Source organism: Anas acuta, chromosome 3, assembly GCF_963932015.1.
Source record: "Anas acuta chromosome 3, bAnaAcu1.1, whole genome shotgun sequence".
NCBI classification, from domain to species: domain Eukaryota; kingdom Metazoa; phylum Chordata; class Aves; order Anseriformes; family Anatidae; genus Anas; species Anas acuta.
The window spans coordinates 26,990,750-27,010,941 of NC_088981.1; the positions used below are offsets into that span (position 1 = coordinate 26,990,750).

The 20,192-nt window shown below is 34.1% G+C and overlaps 1 protein-coding gene across 3 annotated transcripts in view; it reads left to right on the top strand.

Annotated features, from left to right (window-relative positions):
- The window catches only part of FMN2 (formin 2), a 160,697-nt gene that overhangs the window by 23,267 nt on the left and 117,238 nt on the right, over positions 1 to 20,192 (top strand). For all 3 annotated transcript variants that reach the window (XM_068676284.1, XM_068676283.1, XM_068676282.1), the window contains exons 4-5: positions 11,740 to 11,887; positions 16,952 to 17,019. In XM_068676284.1, the coding sequence (XP_068532385.1) occupies positions 11,740 to 11,887; positions 16,952 to 17,019 (216 nt within the window). The remainder of the gene's footprint in view (positions 1 to 11,739; positions 11,888 to 16,951; positions 17,020 to 20,192) is intronic.

The window sequence follows — 20,192 nt, forward strand, 5'->3', positions numbered from 1 at the left end:
TTGTATTGTAGACATCGCCTAACATGCTGTTCCTTCCACTTGGATAATGAATTCAACATTAGGATGTGATTCTATTGTGCGATACTGTACAGTCATTGAAGTATTACAGTGAACTTATTTATGTGATCCTTGCCCTTACAATTTTAGCTTTAACCATTCTTTGTACTGGTCTATGTGACTGAAAGTTTTTTTCATTAAATGACTTTGAAACAATGTACAAATGTTACCTAATCTATTTAATAGTTTACCAGTAAACTTAAGATCATTTCTACTCTACCTGTGAAAATGAAGCTTGCTTAGAAATAGGAAATGATTTGATATAAGAGAACTTCTTAACTTTTTTGAAGTCTTTCTCATCTTTGTTGAAGAATAACGTAATGCAGCTGGTAAAGGGAATGTGTAGAATAAGTGTTGGGATAAATTCTTAAAACAAACAAGCTTTTCTAGATAACCTAGTTCTTCTACAAAATCACTCAGACAACATTCAGTCTTTGTGTGTGTGTTTTAAGGGTATTTGAAGTATTTTCAAACTTCTAAATTAATTGGAAAATATGAAAAATGGAGTGTGGCTATAATATTATTCAGGCACCTTAAAATCACCTGCATCTGAAAGTTTCCTTTTACATACTCAATGCATACTCAATAAAGTTATAGGAAAACACATGTTTCTTATTTTTCAGTTTGTTTAAACATTGCTACAATGTTTTCAGTTCTCTTGGTTTTATCATATATTTTAAATAATGTCATTTTCTTTGAAGTTTTTTTTAATAAGTGTTGTATTCAAAAAAGTTTCTCCTCACTTATAAATAGACTTTTATTACATTAAAAATTTGGAAAGAAGCAGAAGTTAACTGTTATACAATGCTTTATCTAGAGAATTATTATAGTCATCTTTCATTGACCATATTTAACAGTATGGACTGTCTGAAAAGAAACAGTAGTTTAGCCTACAGCTATGTAAACACTGCATCAGTAGTTTAAGATGCTTCTGGTTTACCAGTGATCTCAATTTGAGTTGGGGTATTGGTAAGCCACAAATACTGTTTTCTGTACAAGTGCCCTAAATAGATGATGTTCCTGTGAAACAATGTGAGAAGTTGCATAAAGCTTTGTGCATGTGCATGCAACTAATAATGTATCCCTCTTCAAAGGAGCATATATGTGCCTTGAACACTATGATCCATATATGCATTTCACAGGACACAAATGTGAGATCTGCTACTCCTTAATTTGGGAATGTGTTTCTTCTTCAGCGTTGGAATCCATAGTACAGGAACTCCGTGTTTGTTCATTACAAGCCCTGTAAGGGTGAAAACTTTTAGAACTGCAGTATAAATTCATAGCTGAGAATGTAAAAGTTTGACTTCTAGATTATCTTTCTTCATAGAGTGAGTAAATTACATATCTTACAGAAAATAAATGCCAAATGTCACGTAAGAAAATGAAACAATTATTGTAAAAAAAAAAAAATGTTCTTGTGATGATGATTATTACTTAAAAAAAAAAAAAAAAATGTTACTCGTGTCCCCTTTTGCTATTCTCTCCATGTCCATAGTTTTCTTTTTCTGATTCTTTATCTTTTTTCCATTTACCTCATTAGAACAGGGTTTTAATGTTGACCTAACTGTTGATTTCAAAGACAGAGGAGTTAGACTAGCCTTAAGCAGTATTTAAAGTTTTACCAATCTAGAATTAGGAGATGTATCATCTTGGACTTCATTCCAAAACTGGGAGCGCAGCCAGTCCCATATTCTTCCTTCATCTCTGAGTTCATCAGACGTGCCGCTTAACAGCTATTGCCTGTAGTTCCATGCTGGATCACCTCCAGTTTGGCTGGTGTCCTTTTCACTCAGCTGAAACTGCTGTCCCCAAAGCTCCTGTAACCCTGTCCTGGTCAGAGGCAGGTTTATCTGCCGCTTTGCTGTCCTCCCTCCCTGCTACATCCAGCTCTGGTGCTTGCTCATTCCTTAAAGTTACTCATGTGGCTGTTTTGATCTTTGTCTTAGTCTGGTTCTTATGAAGCTTCTTAGGTCACTCCTTCAGCATGATTTTTTGCTGGATTGCCAGTCTTTTTTTCCCCCCACTGAAATCCTTTTTTGGATCTCTCCTTTTCTCCTTTTGTGACTGATCACATGTATTTCTGAGCTTTCACTTATTTTATTTTATTTTTTTCCATGTTGAATAAAATCCATGTTTCCCCTTTTGCTTAAGTGTGGTCCCATAGTCTTTTTTTTTTTTTTTTTTTTGAGTTAGGTTGCAGTTTATGAAAATAATTCAGTAAGTTTTGTTCACTCTGTGATCTATTGCTTATGGCCTGAGATGAATATAAACAAGTTATTTAGAAGTCCTTTTCTTTCACTCTGATCTCCTTTTCTGGATGTCCTCCAGTGAATTTAATCTAACATGGCTAATGCTGAACTCTTGGCTGGCTTGAAATGTTTGCAATTACGCACTGGTTATATTCTCATCTTCTTAATACTCATGCTCAGTAGCTACCTCTAGTTCTCTCTGTCCTGCAAGTATTTGTCCAAAGCTCTGCCTGTGATGTCAGTAGCACACTAAGATCTGTCTGTTTTTTTTTTCTCAAGATATCATTCCAAGCTTTATTGTGGACCCCATTAAATAAATATATATAACTTATTTTAACTTTCTCATTAGATCCTGCTTTTTCTCTTCTGCACTGCCTGACTGCAATTTTACAATTCATTAAGAGTAAAGGCAACTTTCACAACTCATACTTTTTTGGGTTAGCATTATAACGGCTTCTGGAAACCAGTTTAAAATTCTTAACACTTGTATTTCTGGTGTAGGCTATGCTTTATGAAAATGATGCTCATTTCTTTATTAGTTCTAGTTCTACTTTGTTAGTATATGTTAAAAGTGAAGGACTAAAGAATACCAAATGAAAACATAAATCTTCAGAGAACTAGCAGCTGTCATTAAATTTTTGCTCCAGAGGGTCTCTAATTTTCAGAAACTTATAACCTGGTCAGATTTTGGATGGATTTTAATGATGATTAGAAATAGCATGTTCCTGAAGTATCAGTGACATTTTTGTCAAATTTTATGTTATAGCCCAAAGGATAGAAGGTTAAGAACTCTTGTAAGAGCTTATGAGAAAACTTACATGTTCTTTCTTGACCCATTGTTATTTCTTTGGAAGCAGATTGTGGCAGATGCCCAGCATAAAAAGTTAGTCTGAGAAATTTGAGCAAATCTCTGAAAGTAACAGAAATAGGTTGGGATTTTAAAAATGATTGCTGTTAAGCACTGGTGGAATTTTTAACTATAGCTCTTCCTACCTGCTCTTTTTATAATAATAAATATTAAGTAAATGTACAATGGCAGAATCATTCTCTAGAAATATGATTTTTCTCTGATAGTTTGCTCCTTCTTTGAGGGGCTGCTAATTATTGGCTCATGGAAGTCATGGCTTCTTACTTGTCGGCCTATCTTTAGTGCTGTCATTCTTCTGCTAGTATTTTATAAAATAAATTTAAAAACAGCAAGCAAGTGAATAAACAACTTATAGAAAGATCGGTTAAAAAAAAGCCTATTCAAAGAGTGTTCTCCAAATGATTGCTTGCCTTTTAAATAAATGTAGCCTGTTTCTTTCCTCATTTTAACAGTTGTGACTTGTTCAAAGGTGCTTCTAAAGTTTCAAATGAAAGTGATTGTGACTGAATAGTATGTCAGAAATTAATGCTTTGTGGGAAAATATCAATCCAAAATATTTGTGGTATGTTATTTAATAATCTTATGTAGTGCAGGTGTAGTCCTAAGCATGTTTTTTTTGCATGGCACCTCATTATATTACCCTATTAGAATAAAATCAACATAAGGTTGAGCTGTCTGAACAGTTAATCTTTCACGAGAATGTAGTCACAGGAGAGTTTTACTGGTAAATTTTGCAGCCACCTGTTAAGAGGATCACAATTTTCAGTAAGCAGAGATCTTACCTCCTATTTAGCTATTCTTTGAAGGACATATCACAGGAACTAGGAGAACCATCAGTAATGTCTATAAAAATGTGCTCACATTAGAACTAAAACTGTTTAGACGCCAGTAAAAGCTGACATTTTCCTATCAATGTAAGGCAACTTTTGTTTGTTTCACTCTTATGAAGAAATATTTACTGTACTTCACATTTGTCTATATTTTATCCGGAAGCTGAAATGTCTAAAGACTGTAGGTGTCTAGTCCCTACTTCAGAATTCTGATTCCAGACTTTCCAGTTCATATGGTGCAGTCTTAAGCTTTGGGCACTTTTTTCCCTGCATAGCAGATTTATGCTTTTTTTTTTTTTTTTTTTTTTGTTCTAGTAAACTTTTCAAGTAGTTTAGTTTTAAACCACTCCAATTCTCAGTGGAAAAAAATAAAATAATTTTGTGATACAGGCTTTCTATTATCATTTTGTAAGAGCTTTGAAAAGAATATTAGTCATAGCTTTGTATCCATAGTGTAATTCTTATTTGGGGAACTTTGTCTCTATTGTATGTTAGCAATAAAATGTGCAACAGGTACTCTTTTCATGTGATTGAACCAGCAATGTCATCTTCCCTATGTCTGAAATGTTTTTTCAAGACATTTCTGCTGTCACACTTTAAGTTTTGATCTTTGTTTATTTCAGGTATCATTTTGTTTAGTCTAGCCCTCTTTACATCCTTTTGGTGCTTTGTTGAATGCTGTTATGTGTTTTGAATACTTCTGTTAATGCCATTAACAAATTAGAAATTATTTCTTCATATTCTATAGAAGAGCTAAATAGCCATTTTCAAGAGGGTGTCTTTCTTTACTGTGTTATGTTGTGGTTTATAGGTATGTTTGGCAATTTGGAATAGAGACTGCCCCTTGTGTGACTTGCAGGTGTGATGTCTGACTAGGTTGTCGTCTGTTTCTGAATAAACTCTCTGTTCCACAGGGAAGCAGAGAACCAAACGGCATAAACGGAAAATGCTATTAAAATGTTTGTTTTCCTCTTATCTCCACCACCTATGGCGTTACAGATGTTTTTTTAAGGAAATAAAGACACTTTTCTTTCTGCTGAGTAGTAGCAGATGTTGGGACTTTGCAGGTCAGCTGGAAGAGGGCTTAGTGACATGGAGCTTTTTCTTAATGTTTTTACTAACACTGTTTACACCAGTCTGAAAATTAGTAGTTGAGCAGATTATAGGCAAACCCCTTTCTCAGAAGTCAGAAAGCCAAAACACCATTGATCAGTTTCCAAGGAGCAACTGTCACAAGAATTGACTTCAGCAAGGAGAACTTCTCTTCCACACAAAACTGGCACCAAAGCAGCATTTCTTCAAGAATACTTATACATTTAATTCCTGAAGCATTTTAACATTAAATGTAGTCCTATCTTACGTTATTTGTCATAGCAGTGTATTGGGGGTTAGTAGTGAATAAGGCTTTTAAGTAAACAAGGCAAAATTGTGGAATGGTGCAGAGAAAATAGTTTGTGAATAAGTTGCCTTAATCTGTTTGTCATGTAGTTACCATGGCAGTTGAGTTTGGCTGAATTAAACCCCTCATGTCTCCTCTTCCTTTTCCATCGCCCAGTCATACTTTGTGATGCTTTTTCTTTTGTGGTAAGCAACTCTGAGCGTTCCTAAGAGTAGTAAAATGAAAACAGTTGGATGTTCACTGGGCTGAAGTATTCCTATTATGCTGCTTCCTTACTTCTTTTTTTTAAATTTTAATTGCATATTATAGTTGTTACATCTGGTCTCATAGACTTCTAGCCTTTTTTTTTTTTTTTTTTTGTCCTTTCTATGTTTCAGTTACTTGTGGTGATGCTACCATGTCCACTAACAATGGTGGTATTTTATATGTAGGATGTTGCTAGGTGGTTGGTTTTTTTTGTTCATTTTTTTTTTCTTTCATTCTCTGGAAAAGAGCTTTGCTTACATGCTTGTTATTCTGAAAAGCCAAATCATCGTGTGTAAGATGAAGGTGATGGTCACCCTGTCAAATTCAGAGATGTTTATATTTTTTAACTTTCTGTACAGTAGTTTACTTAAAAGATGGAGTGATGGCCATCATTTCTAGCTTGGAGTTGTGAATACAGTGACACCTGAATTTTTGCATTTTGCATGTCATTTCAAGAGAAAGTTTTTAAAGCAGTAGTAATTACCTTTTCAGATAGAATTGAGGTGAAAGGAATTTTACAATGAAACAGCTTCCTTTGGAAAATTGAAATTAAAATATGACAGAATCCAAGCTTACTGCAGAACAGTGTTAATGTAGGTGAAATTAACTCCTGATGGAGAAGCTTCTTGCCTAAACTTACAATTTCTGAAGAGAGTGAATGAAGTAGTATATACTGTTAGATGGTTTAAGTTGATAATCTAGAGGTCCTGGGATGTGTGGTCTTCTACACAGAAGTTTGAATCCCATGGGTAAAGAGATTAGATCTTCGGGTTCTATTTCATTGTGCACTGTTAGTCACTGTTCTCTCTTCCAAGGAAAGCGGGAGAATCAGTTAAGTTCACCAGCTCAATGTTTTCAGCTATATTAAATCCAAAAGTTATTGGGGAACAGGAAGGCTGAGACAATAACTCTGGAACTGGATAAGAATAGATGTGGAAATGTGAAACTTCAGTTTCTGATTTTCTTTCCCATGACAACTGTCACTGCTGGTCTATGTTAGCTCTATTGGCCTCCCTCATCCCCTGGACACAATACTGAAACTTCAGTGAAGTTTGATGGCATCAGAAGTTTTTCTTTTGTTGGAGAGGAGTCATTTCTGAGTTATCATGGGAAATAAGCATTTCATGACTTTAGGAAATTGGGAGGTATTTTAAAGTGCAGTATTGAAGCACCTGTTTTCTAAAAAGAAGAAAAAAGTATAATGCTTAGTCATCAAATTTAGTTTATGAAGTTACAATGCCACTTCACAGATATGTTACAGTATTCTGACTGATTTGGTGATTTTTTTCAGCCTTGTAAGGCATTTGTGCTCACTAGTGCAGCCAAAGGTAGCAGAACTGAGAGCAGTGCTTAATACTGCTCTTTACCTGGCAATGGTCAGATAGAGCCTTGCTACAGAACCTCTCCTCAAAAAGTAAACCACTTTTCCCGTTCTTGACAGTATTGATTTCCTTATTTTAAAAGCTGCTAAAAATAAAGCAGTCTCCTGCTGATAAGAGCATTTTGAGGTAGGCTGACTCTAATTTCTCAAACTAAAACCTTGCCTGTCCAATTAACTACTTGCATGCAGTGGGAACGTGCAATTTGCTTTCTTTCATTTTAGAATTTATATACTTAGTATATTGGAATGATTAAACTTCCTGCATTGAAAAAAATTAATTCCATCTGCATGAACTAATGTAGTACAGTCTAAATTATACACATTGTTGCACATCTGTGGAACAAGCTCTTTTTGGAGTTCTTAGGCTGGAAAACACCTTCCAGGTCATGGACCTGCCCCCCACCCACTTATCTCAAGTCTCATAAAATTGAATTCTTCTATACGTTTATCTAGTTCCACCTCAAAGGCAGCTATACTTTTTCCCCTCCCCACTATCCTAGCTCTTCCTATAAGAAGTACATTCAGATACAGATTAATTTAATTAGTAGGAACCTTCTTGTAACTATCACCCTGTATTTACTCCTGGCCCATTTATACAGGTCTGCTGACATGTCAGTCATTTCTGTCCTCCCCTTTTTAGGATAACTGTGATTGCTTGGGGTTCTAGTGAAAGATTGCATTAGTTTTTTTATTTGAAATTAAATGGTCTGAGAGAGAATCCATGGTGGAACCAGGCCCTAACATGGGAGCCACCAGGGAAGTTGGTACCAATTCACTCTAGTATAAGAAAGGTTGGAGGTACTGTTAATGTGTTTCTGCCATCTGCTGCTTTTCTGAGCTGAAGTGCAGATGCTTTTCCTGGTAGCAGTATGCCTTTGAAACTGCCCCGCCTTTTCCCATCTCACCGCGTATGATCTGGCTTCAAGTATTTTTTTTTTTTCTTGAGATTTTTCAAAATACCCCTGATCAGATTTATGTTTTTCCTTTTTTTTTTTTTTCTTCAAATTTCTAATTTATGCTTTTGTAACCTGTTTGGGTAGTCTTGTATTTGTTCTTTGCTGTTTCATACCCAGTTTTTGTACCTCTCAACCATTTCTCACAATGGCTATTTTTGTCCATCAAACTGGAAGAAGATACAGTTGATTTAAAAACCAAGGTGGCATTGAACAGAAGGTTGTATAATCTGCACATCTACAGGAGCAATACTGCTGCCAGAAGCATGGATACAAGTTTGTGCATCATATTCCTATGTGGTAAATGTGTTAATTTTGAATTCAGTCTTTGACACAGGAAGAAAATCTGGTTTCTTAGTGTGAAAAATCGGTGTGGTCCCTACCCTGAAAGCTCAAGCACCACCACTATGCCTTCTGACGTTTGCTGTAGGTCTTCTCTTCTGGGTCCACCAGTGTCTTTCTTCATCTTATTTATGAGAGACCCTTACTTCCAGTAGCTCACAGCATTGGCTTTTGTCTTTAAAGATTAGTAGGAGAGTAAGCATATCTTCTGCTCATACAGTGAAGGAAAGTAATTAATATTTAATATATTTTGTACCTCAAATGTAGTGTTATGGTACCTGAGAATTAAAGTTTATTACAAAAAGACATACTTTGTGCCTGGTGACATCTGGCTGGGAAGAGAGTGAGTTAAACTACAGATCTGATGGTGTGTATCTTTGTTCTCAACACTAGCATCTATAAGCAGTAAAATGTCTATTGATTGTATATCATCAGATCCTGCAGGCAATTTGCCTCGCCCATGTGCAAATGCTCTGCAGTTTTAAGAACCAGTGGAAAGTGCTGTGTAAGGTTATGTGGAAACAAGAACTCTCTTCTTGATATCACATTTAGTGCACTGGACTCAGACAGCTTTAAGCTTTCAACGTCTGACCAGAAATTAGTCCAAATAAATAAGACTGGGATCGCTCAGTAGAGGAATTCTTATTATTTTTCATCCCAAAGCAGTGCTTTATCCTAGATAGCGGAGTCTGAGCAAGATGAAGTGGAAATTCCAGATGCATTCAAAGCTTGTTTACGGTAAGAGAATTCATTGGCTGTACTTATGATATCTAGTAAAAACTGCTTCTAAAATGAAAGTACCAAAGGAAAAATGTTGGAGGTGGAAGTTCATGGATCCTTGCAGTAAAAAAAAAATATTAATGGCAAAAGCAAATCTGTCTGGTTTTTATTTGGATTTTTTTATTTTTTATTTATTTTGCTTGAATAGGCTATATGCAGCTAATTCTATTATGTTAAAGGACTTTCTCAAAATGTTCTAATAATCATGCAAATTTATGGCATTATCAGTTTTGGAGAAGGAGAAACATGATGGGTCCATTATATTAACTGTCAAGGAATTAAAGACAAAAGGCAAAGAAATTTTGGACAGTGTCTCAAATATTAGGACATTCAAATGATTCATCTCTTAAAGGACGTGGAAGTGGAGATAGGGTTAATCTTTTCCCATTTTAAGTGCAGTTTATCGACTATCAACTCAAAGTCTAGACCTTCAGACTGCCTTTCTGTCATGAGGGCTTTTCATATTCGAAATTCTGTTTATAAGTTTGCAAGTAACCAGAATTTAGCTGATGTTAATCACTTTGTTAATATGTTGAACACTGATGCATTTTGTCTGTAATGTATGTCCATTCAAGGCTTTTTGCAAGTTTAGATTTTCCTCTGTAAACGTCTGTTATGTTACAATTCTACTTCCTGTCCTTCTCTATGTCAAACAGAAAATTAAAAAATAAATAATAAATAATAAAAATCCAAAACCATAAAAATAACAAAACAATAAATGATTTTATATACTCACAAATACGCCAGTTTAGGGGAGTCTGTGATGAAGTTGTGTGATGTCTTAACTGTTCATAGTTCATATGCCATAAATTTTATCAGCAGGAACATAGGTACTTCATGTTTTATTACCCTGCTAATGCATCCCATCTGTACCATAGCTCTGAGACCTACCGTGATTTTTAACACATCTTAATTCATGTAGACTAATCATACTTCAAAACTTATTTGTTGAATGATTATGCTATATTTTTGAAGAACTGGCGTGCTGAAATATGTCTAGGAGTAGTTTAATTGTCTTCCTCCTTTATATTATGTCAATATCATCTACAGTCTGTCATTTTCTGTTTTATAGCTCTGTAACCCTACAGGTAATCCCCATTGAAAGTTGACTATGCTTACCCAAGTAACCCTCTGCTGTTCTCTGTGTTCCTTGGACCATGTATGTCTTACAACTCTGAGCAACGTAATGGGCAACAATATTTTGTTCTGGTTTGTTACTGAATTATTTTACCCTTGTTGGGATTTTGATTGTGCAGAAAAAAATAAATAAATGGCATTCATGGCTAAGTAAACAACCTGATGTGGTTTTGTATTAAGCTTTTTATTAATTTTCTTTAATTGAAGGTCTGTGTCTGATTTTTTACGGTGTTTTTTAATAGAATAAGGTCTTAATAGAATAAGGTCTTACCACTCTCATCACAACTTATGTTTAGGCAAGTAGAAGCTTAGTCATACGAAGTAGATATTATCCCCAGAAGTATTAAATGGGTTTTGTTATTTCCCCTGAATGTCTTCAGTACTTGTTTAGGATCTGTGTAAAGGAGAAATAATCAAAAGTTGTAAATCTTAAAAATGAAGAATGCAGCAAAACAAATACATATTACCAATATTTTACTTAGACAAAAGTGTGAATGAGGGATCATAAATGTGATCTTTGTAAGAAGATAGTACTGCATGATATGACTGTTTTTATCCTGTGACTTGACTTTTTCAGTTTTGTACTATAGTATTTTGCATGTTTCCAGGCCAAATACTAGGACATTCATTATCTTGTTGTGGGTGTTTTTTTGTAGAGTTTACAGTATTAAAAAGGTTTAATCACAAGGTGTGCATGTTGGTGTGCATACTGAGGGTTGCAACAAAAACTGCTTGAACTGTGGTCAGCTAAACTTTCTTCTGGTTTAAAGCATAACTGTTTGCTGTGCCTTTCATCAGACAGTCTAGATGTCTCCTACTTTTACAAAGCAGATTAAATTCAAAGCTATTGAAAAACAAAGATATATTTTGATCTGATCCTAGAGGATTAAGAATAATTTTTTCTTTTTCCAAAAAAAGCCATCTCACCTTCTTAGCTGTCTCTCTATGAATATGGAAATGTAAATGACAAAAATTAACAGAGGTTTAAAGAATAAATATCTCCATTCAATTTATGCTGAAATGTTTCTAGGAATAGTCCTGCTTCTTTTCTGGCTTGCACATTTAATATAAAACAGTATACAGTATGGACTGAAATATTTTTTTTCTCTTTAAACTGTGAACTAGTCCTATGTAAAGTAGTACAGTTGTGATGGACAGAAACTTATCTCTCTGAAAAAAGGAGAGATGTCAGAGTTCTTCACATGCTCAAGAAATGAAGAACTGTATTCTAGCCTCTCGTGCTGCAGATAAGTAAAAGTTTTGTTTCTCTATTGTTAATAGAGATAATTTCAAAATCAGAACATTCAGTTCTTTTAATGCAGGTTTATGCAAAGTCTTTGTAAGAAGATGAAGAGTATATAAAGAAGCCTGCCTTGATATAGGGGTGGATAATGAACTATTTGTATTGGAAGCAAAGGATTTGATATTTTGAAAATGTCTTCATATATGAACTTCTTAACCATATTTTTCTTCTCCCTCTTTTTATAACCATAGCAAGACCAGCTGTATACTTGGGCTGCAGTTAGCCAACCCACGCATTCATCAGATTACGCTGAAGGAAGCTTTCCAAGGAGAATTCCATCTGTGTGGCCCCCACCCAAACCACCAGATGAAGAACAAGGACTCAAAATTACGGAAACAGGTATATTCTTGGATGCAGACAAGATATATGTATGGCACGGGAAGTGAGCTTCTGCCTTTTAGAATCCAAGATAAGACCTTAATATCTTAACTTGTAAGACATACCTGATTTTAAAGATCTTGTATTAGTATCAGAAATACTGTTAGCTGGTATGAATCTAATAAAATATTCAGCAAAAATATATGCCTTTTGTTAACAATCAAGATGTGCACCTGGCATCTGCTGACTAATGGATTTTACCAGATATTTTGACCTTTGTTCTTTTCCAATTTTATATTCCTTCAGAGCCATGAAATATGGGTACTTTTCTATTCTTAAAAATATGGAAAACTTCAGAAGCCCACTGGTGTTATATTGAAAATTATTAGAGTGGTGTAAGTTATTCCTTCGTGGATTCAGCAGTCCCCTGCTGACAGAGAGGTAGGAATAGTGTGTCTGAAAAATAAACTGAGGTCTTGTTTAAAAAAACAGTTTATCTTAAATTTTCATGAGGTTATTCTACCAGCCAATTCCTGAAATCTTCAGCATACTCAAAAAGCTTTTGTCCAGTTGAGAATTGAACAAAATGAAAAACCCTCTTGTAGCTTACGAAGAAATTTAGAAGAGAATTTTAAACCTGTTTTCTGTTACTAGTGTTGATGGGCAAATACTGCAGGTTTTTAAAGGCTTAGTTTTGCATTAGTATTCAATGGCTCTCATCACTTTCAATCTCCCATGACCTCTATGGAGAGCCACCGGGTATTTTCAATTTTTCCGTTTCCTACCACTCCTGTTTTTCATTGCTTAAATTTGAAGAATTAAGTCATTATTTCAACAAATCTCTTTATTGTGCTTGTAGCCTTTGGGTGGAGTTAATTTCAGATTTCCTTCTTTTTGTGACTTCTCTACCACTTCCTCTGGAACACAAGCAAAGTGTTCCTTGCATGGACATCATTTGTCATGGCAACACTTCTCTTTTACTGGTATCACTTATTCCAGTGCTCACAAGCAAGATAAGTGGTGCCAACAAAAATGCAACATTGCTATATTATTCTGTTTATGCAGTGGCTTTGTGGTCAAAGAAACATTTCTGCATATCACTGGTACAATTAAGAGTGTAGAACACTCCAACAACTGGGCTACTTCAATAGTCCAATTTTTGACTAACGATCTACTATTTTATGTAGTATTTAATGAGTGTGGCCATATGTGGTAACTAAATTAATTGCCAGGTACTCTAAGAAGAAAGATTGTGTTTCTTGGAGATTTAGCTAATGGATGTGTGATCACAGTTTCTGTGAACAGACTCTGCACTTGAAAGACAAAAGAGAAAATATTTGTTTTTTTTTCATTATATTACTTTGAGGTTTTATCATGACAGCAAGTAAACGAGTTTGTTGTTTCTAATGTCTAGATGAGCATAGATTTAATACGTTTTGAAATACATTTTTTAACTTATTTTGTAAAAAAAAAAAATACATTTTTTTCTTTTACTATTTTTAATTTACTGAAGTACTATTTGGAAGAGTACTTCAATCACAATGAATAATTAAATCTATTCATCTTATACATTGCTTGTTTCCATCTAATCTTGTTCTATTTAATATTGTTCCTACTGCATGTACATAATGTCTATAGTATTTTTTCCTTAGTTATGACCCTCTCAAAAACTGCAAATATTAAGAAAATTGGATTAGAAGTAAAAGGGAAAATAGTGTATTTTACCACTTCTAAATGGAACATAAATAGTTCTCAAAATTTACTTGAGGTGTTGACTTAATAAATAAATAAATAAATAAAATATTACTGACATTTTATTGGTGTGAATTTGCAGTGTAGAAAAGGAAAAAAAAATGTTCTGAATACAATTCGGGTAGATAAATAATTGAACTTTTTGTTTGTTTGCATGCTTGCCATGTGGAAGAACCTAGAGGTGAGTGATATTCCAAGTGAATACTAAAGGATTCATATCTTCTTCGTGATTTGTAATTAAATTGTTTTATGTATAGGTGGCCTTTGAAACAAGGAGAGGGCAACAATTATTTAAGGATTTAAATTAGTATAGCTACTCTACATACATTTTATGATATGTATTGTTTTTGCTGTATGTTTAAACGTGTACAATATTAACACTAGAGTTTAAAAGCAAAAACTTGCATTTTAGACCAAAGTATTTATCCAGAGAGGAATGTAGCAGGATATTTTTATATATAGTCTTTCTTTTTATTGCTATCATCAGCAGGACAGCAATACTAGGTCTTCAAATTTTAAGTAAGGTAAGAGGAAATTCTGCAGGGTGCTAGGTAATTTGTTCCTAAACAAGCGAAGTATCACTGTTTCGTATATATTAAATAGCTCTGGTTTCATATAGTACATATTAAATAGCTTTGCTGTGCTGCATCCTATGGAGCATTGTTAGGTTCAAGAGGCTATTAGAGTGATCAGGGTTTTTTTTCGTTTGTTTTATTTAAAAAATGAAGTTTGGAATTATCTAATATAACTTTGGGTTCAGTCAGCAAATACTCCTACCAAAAATATTGTTCTGGATTCAGAGAAGTTTTTGGACAAAATCTGTTGATGTCATGAACTAAATGTAGTGGTATATACATGTAAACTGCTAATTTTCTATCTGATGATCCAAAGCCTGTTTTCCTGGGTTTGGAAATCTGTCAAGGTATGGTTAGCCAAGGAAGTTCTCTTCTTCCAAATAATTTGTAAAACAAGTATCTGACAGTTCCTTATTTTGAAAATGTTAAAACTCCCTTCCTTAAGAGGAGACAATTGTTTTGGTTTTAGTAGCCCTGAGACGTGAGTGACTAATTTGTTGGTATCATCCTAAATTTGCTTCAGTAAATGGAGTTATGTAAAAGTCAGCAACAAGGCATGATTTATCCATAATCAAAACATGTCAAAGTGGGACGTGATGGGTTATTTCTAGTTAATGACTGCCTATCCTCATCCAGCCTTTTATAATTGGGAAAATTCTGCCACATAAGACTTGAAATGTTGTTTTAGTAAACAAAAAGGGTAAATAAATAAATAAAAGTTGTTAGTATTCAAGTGGTAGCCTTGCAGATTATCTGCCTCTGGCAATGACACTTCCTGCTTACACACCTCACCTCCCAACAGACGGGATTGTCAGAAAGCTGTGAGGAGGCCAAATGTATAGGAATTAGGTATGTGGAATTTTTTGATCAAAACTGTTCCCATGTTCCTGCAAATAGTCATCAGATTTGCCTGCTATTTAGTGGTACCCTAAGAAGGATGCATGAGACCTTCTCTGGGAAGGTATAAGAAATTTCTGTTCTTGTGATGTGTACAAAAGTACACTATGACTAATTGGAGGCATAATCCACATAATTAGCAGCAGCTACTAAGATGGTTAGAAAACTTCTCACTGTGTAGCTGCTGTGTCGTCCCCCCCCCCCCCCTTTACTAATTATGTCCTAAAACAAGGGATTTATTTGTTTATTCCTTCCTCAAAATTACTCCTAAAAACAAGGAAACTGAAGAACAGATAGGGTAGTTTTTTTTTTTTTTTTTTTAAACCTGCAAAAAGCATAGAATAAAAAACTGATCTTAATTCACAGCCCTGTGTCTTAACTACAAGGCACTCTTTCAAAATACATTAAAGATATCTTTGTTATTCTTTGCAATAACTTATAAAAAACTTGAGAATCCTGAATGTGTATTGGGTTGTTATATGCTTGTGTCATTTTCAGCTCAGAATTTGTGATTTCCTTCATTCAGTAGGTAATCAAAATGCATCACTGCACAAGCAAAGCACAGATATGCAGCACATGCTTCTCAGTGAAATAAATATTTGCACAATCAAGGTTTTAATGCAACTTTTTATAGTTAGGTTTAGTTGCATTTTTTATTAAAATTTAGATTTCAAAGACTAATAGTTAGGCAAAACCTAGATAATTATTCTAAACTAAGAAATGAAATTCAGTTTGGGGGAGCTTTATGCTTTGCCTATTTTCGGGGGGGAGGGTAGAGAGGGGGAGCACAGATAAAAAGTTTTTAGTCCCACATTTTATTTTTTATTGCCTGGAGATCTGTGGTTCTGTTTAAAACCATAACTGTTCAAGTATACTGTGTAAAGAGTAATTAAACGGAGAAATTCGTAGATATTTATTAGGACTCTTATGAGTTATTCTGAAGTAGAAAATAATAGAAAAAGGTACAATTGGAATGAAGTACTGCTGTCTTTCAAGGTAAATGAGTATTGTGGTCAAAATTCTGAAAGTCAAATAATGCTGTTAATGCTGTTTCTTTACACAAATGAGAGGACCATAGACTCAAAAGGTGAAGAATTAGTTTTATATCCTCAGCTTGAATGCCTCCAGTTCTGGGAAGCTATGACTGTACAGTTTCACAAGAAGTGTACAGTCCCAGACTATCTTCATACTGCTACGATGCCAGAGAGGGGGACTAATATCATTGGGATGAAATTGAGTTTTATCAAAAGGTATTTAGTCTAGTAAGGTCAACTGTCTTTCAAACAATTTTAAAATGTGGGTTTAGATCTGTATCATTGTCTGTTTCCTAGTGGCCATCTCAAATTTTATAGTAGAATGAAGGAGGGCCTGCGGAGGATGTCAAAAAGACAACATATCTGCCAACAGTAGTCAGCCTGTTTATGGGTTCTAGTAACCTTTTATGAACAGATACAATCTGCAGATCTTAAGGACACAGATACATCTTAATGAGGTTGGATGGGAAGAATGAGCATGAGAACTATTACTTAACTTTTTGTTGGATAAAAATAATAGAGCCATAAGTAACTATTTTTCTTTGAAACAGAAATTTTGACAATTAAAGGAGTTCTTTGAAGATTTGTGGTAGGCTTCTAAGACTATACCGTTTACTGTAGAGTCTTAATAAATACATTGCATGTTGAGATCAGACTGGCTTTATTTATATATACAACCTGCTTAATTAACTTTAGATGCATAACTTGGGAAGTGGGAGATTTAACGGTTTTCTTTTTAATTTTCTTATTTTCATTAAATTCTTAGTATGTATTTTGAAGGATCAGTGGAATCTATGTATATTGTAAAAGCTATACTTTTTTTTCAGATTCAGAGTTGAAATCTACTGTACTAGAAACAGAAAAAAAATTCATAGAAGATGTTCAGCAGGTACAGGTAAGATCTTGACAGAAGTGTTCTATCTAGCATTCTGTAAACAAAAAAAATGGAAAAGACATACTACAGACACTTATGCAATAGCTCTTATTTGTGTAATTAATTTTCAGAATGCGAACATTCAGAAGCGTTCTTTAAATCTAAATTTTTATTTCAGAATACTCACATGCTCCATAGCATATCTAGATGCAGAGATTCAAGGTACTTGCCTACCTAAGATGATTCTTGTGAGATGTTATTGTTCATTCAGAAGTAATGCTTGGTTCCAGAGGTCTGATGGTATTGCCAAGAAATAGTGATTATCTAACATAACTAGATCTCCTGAAGATTGTGTGAGTAATGGTGGCAGAGATTTTTTTTTTCAGGGAGGGTTAGGGCTGACCGTTTTTTGCCCAACCCTCTTCTTTTATGCTAATGACTGGGTGCCTCAAGCATTGCTGCATTGAGCAGTATTTTATAAAAATGATCATTGCTTTTGTTTTGGAGGAAGAAAATAAGAAATGCCTAGTGAAATGTATTCTCTTGATTGTTAGACTTGCAAATGCAGTTCAGGTTCAAGCAGGGATTTTATGAACATGAATGGGTGAAGGAGGTATATTGCCTGCATGTTTTTGTCTTATCAACAACATGTCAAGAGTTCTAGTCAGTTACTTAAGTTTTCTAATCTCCATAATTAAGAACATTTGAAGACTAGATTTTTTTTTTTTAATTTAAATTTATATCATAAAGTTATTCTGCATAGCAGTATCTTAAGTGTAAATTGTAAAATATTTGTCCCATGCATTTTTTTATTTTACTTCAGTATTTTACTACTTTTCACTAGCAATATTTTTGGCTTTTTTTTAAAGCTTACTCATATATATCTAGAAAGACATTGCACATAAAAGCATACTTTATCAGTATCTAGAATTTTAATTCACTATCATAAATTTTTTTTTACTGGAAATTTAATGAAAATATTTATGACTGCTTTGGTACTTCCCCTAAAGATTTAATTCGCTTACTATTAGAATGAAGTTTAATCAGCAGCACTAGAACACTGCTTGGTTGCCTGAACAAATAACGTTTGGTGTTTCTTCTGTCTTTAACTAACCTATCATGTTGACTGATTAATGAATTGCGTTTGCTGATGCTAGAGATCCCCATCCATCTTGCTTAATGTTTGTCTTTTACAGCAATAATGTGAACTTGTTCCATTCTGTACTATTATTCATCAATGAAGAGCAGCAATAAATGCTTTGTAAGCATGATCACCTCATTGACAAAACATCATTTCAAGTTTTTGCTTTACTATGTCTTCATTCTGGTTTCCGTTGAAAATCAGAGTGGAAGTTACTTAATGTGAGAAACTCTCAGTGGATACAATTAAGCAGTCCATAACAGTTGAGTGTATCTCTCTCTCTCTCTCTCTCTCTCTATATATATATATATATACATATATATATGTGTATATATATAAAATCTACAAAGTAGAATGGTAAAAATAACTTTTATTTCATTGCTTGTAGATGAACTTCAGTCAGTTTATTCTTGGTGTGATTTGTACTTTTTAAAAAGTGATGAAACACTATGAAATGTCTCTACTTAAGACTAAAGAGGTTTCTTGTATTCTTCGTCTAGTTTGTGTACAGGTTTTCTTTCTGAAGAAAGCAAGCATTGGCTGTGGTTAGGCAAGTAGGTAATAACACAGAGGGGTTGATCTAGCGTAAAATTTGATACTGATCAACTGAGTTTACTCATAGACTTCCTTTGTACCATAAATCTTCCCTGGGAAAAGACATTGCCTACATGAGATAAAAATAATTGGATATGGTCAATATTGACATAGAAACAAATGCAAATGTAAAATGATGCTGATAAATTATCTCACTTATAATAAATCATTGAGTAAAAATTGCAAAAATACTTCTAAATTAAAACTCTTCTCTCTCTCTCTCTCTCTTTCTCTCTCTCTCCTCCTATCCCCCCATTGATTCTGCACTTTCTCACCATTGGAAGGGCCTATTTTTTGTATATTCTGACAATTTCCTTACCTTTATGATGTAACCTTTATGACCATAACCTTATATTTTGCAGCATAATTTCCTAAAGTTTTAAGATAGCTATCTTTGACTGAAAAACAGCAAATTTTAAGAAGTCACAATTTAAAAAAAAAAAAGGGGGGGGGGGGGCATGGGGGTGCTTGTTTTTAGTGCAGGAGGAAAATAAGAGAAACTGTCATCCATTTCAACTCCTAGTTTTGAAATGCCAAAAATGAACAACAATGTCTACAAGGTCTTCTCAAAACAAACAAATTTTGGTTAGCCCTAAATTCTTTAGTGAATGAAGAAGAGAAACTCATTTAGAAACTTGAGCTTCAAACCTGATGTTGCGATTTGGCAGCTGTACTTTTGTGCAAGAGCCAAGTTCTTTTCTCTTTCACACCCCTGATCTTTTATGGTACCATTGCAATTTTCCCTACACTTTAACTCAAGTTTAGTTTGTTTTATTTTATGTCGTAGAGATGTAACACAAAGAAAAAACTTTTTCTAACTGTGAAATGAGTACGTGCAAACTAAGCCTTGTTAGTGGGACATCACAGAAACAAAACTTACAAATTGTATGACAGTCATCTAAATTCCTTGTTCTCTTATATTATTATCTTAATTATTTTAAAATTCTGTTTGTTTGTTTTTTTTCTTTTGGTCATTTACAATGAGTGTCTATTCTTAGTATCACACAAATTTATAAAGAAAGCCCTGATTGCATTTATTTAAAGGTCAGCATACAGATGTAACGAATTGTTAATCATTCCATTGAAGATGACTGGTCTCTGTAATCCTATCTCAGGAGATGTGATTTTGCCAGACTGATCCAATTTCTAGTAGTTTGGTTCTATGATAGTTTACACTGAGTATCTAAAGCATATTTACAGTGGAAAATTTTGCCATCAAAAAAAACATTATGCCTGTAGCATTTTAAGTTCAGTTGTTCATTTTGGTTTGGTTCACCTCATTTCAACCAACAAATAATCCCTCAACCAAAATAATAAGCCTTTTGGAACGCCGTGTACTTCAACAAATAGTAACAACCAGACAACATTTTGGCAGCTCTCAGGCACTAAAGACAGATTTATGCTGCATGGTCTGTTGGTGCACTTTCCAACAATATCATAGGGAAACAATTTTAGCTTT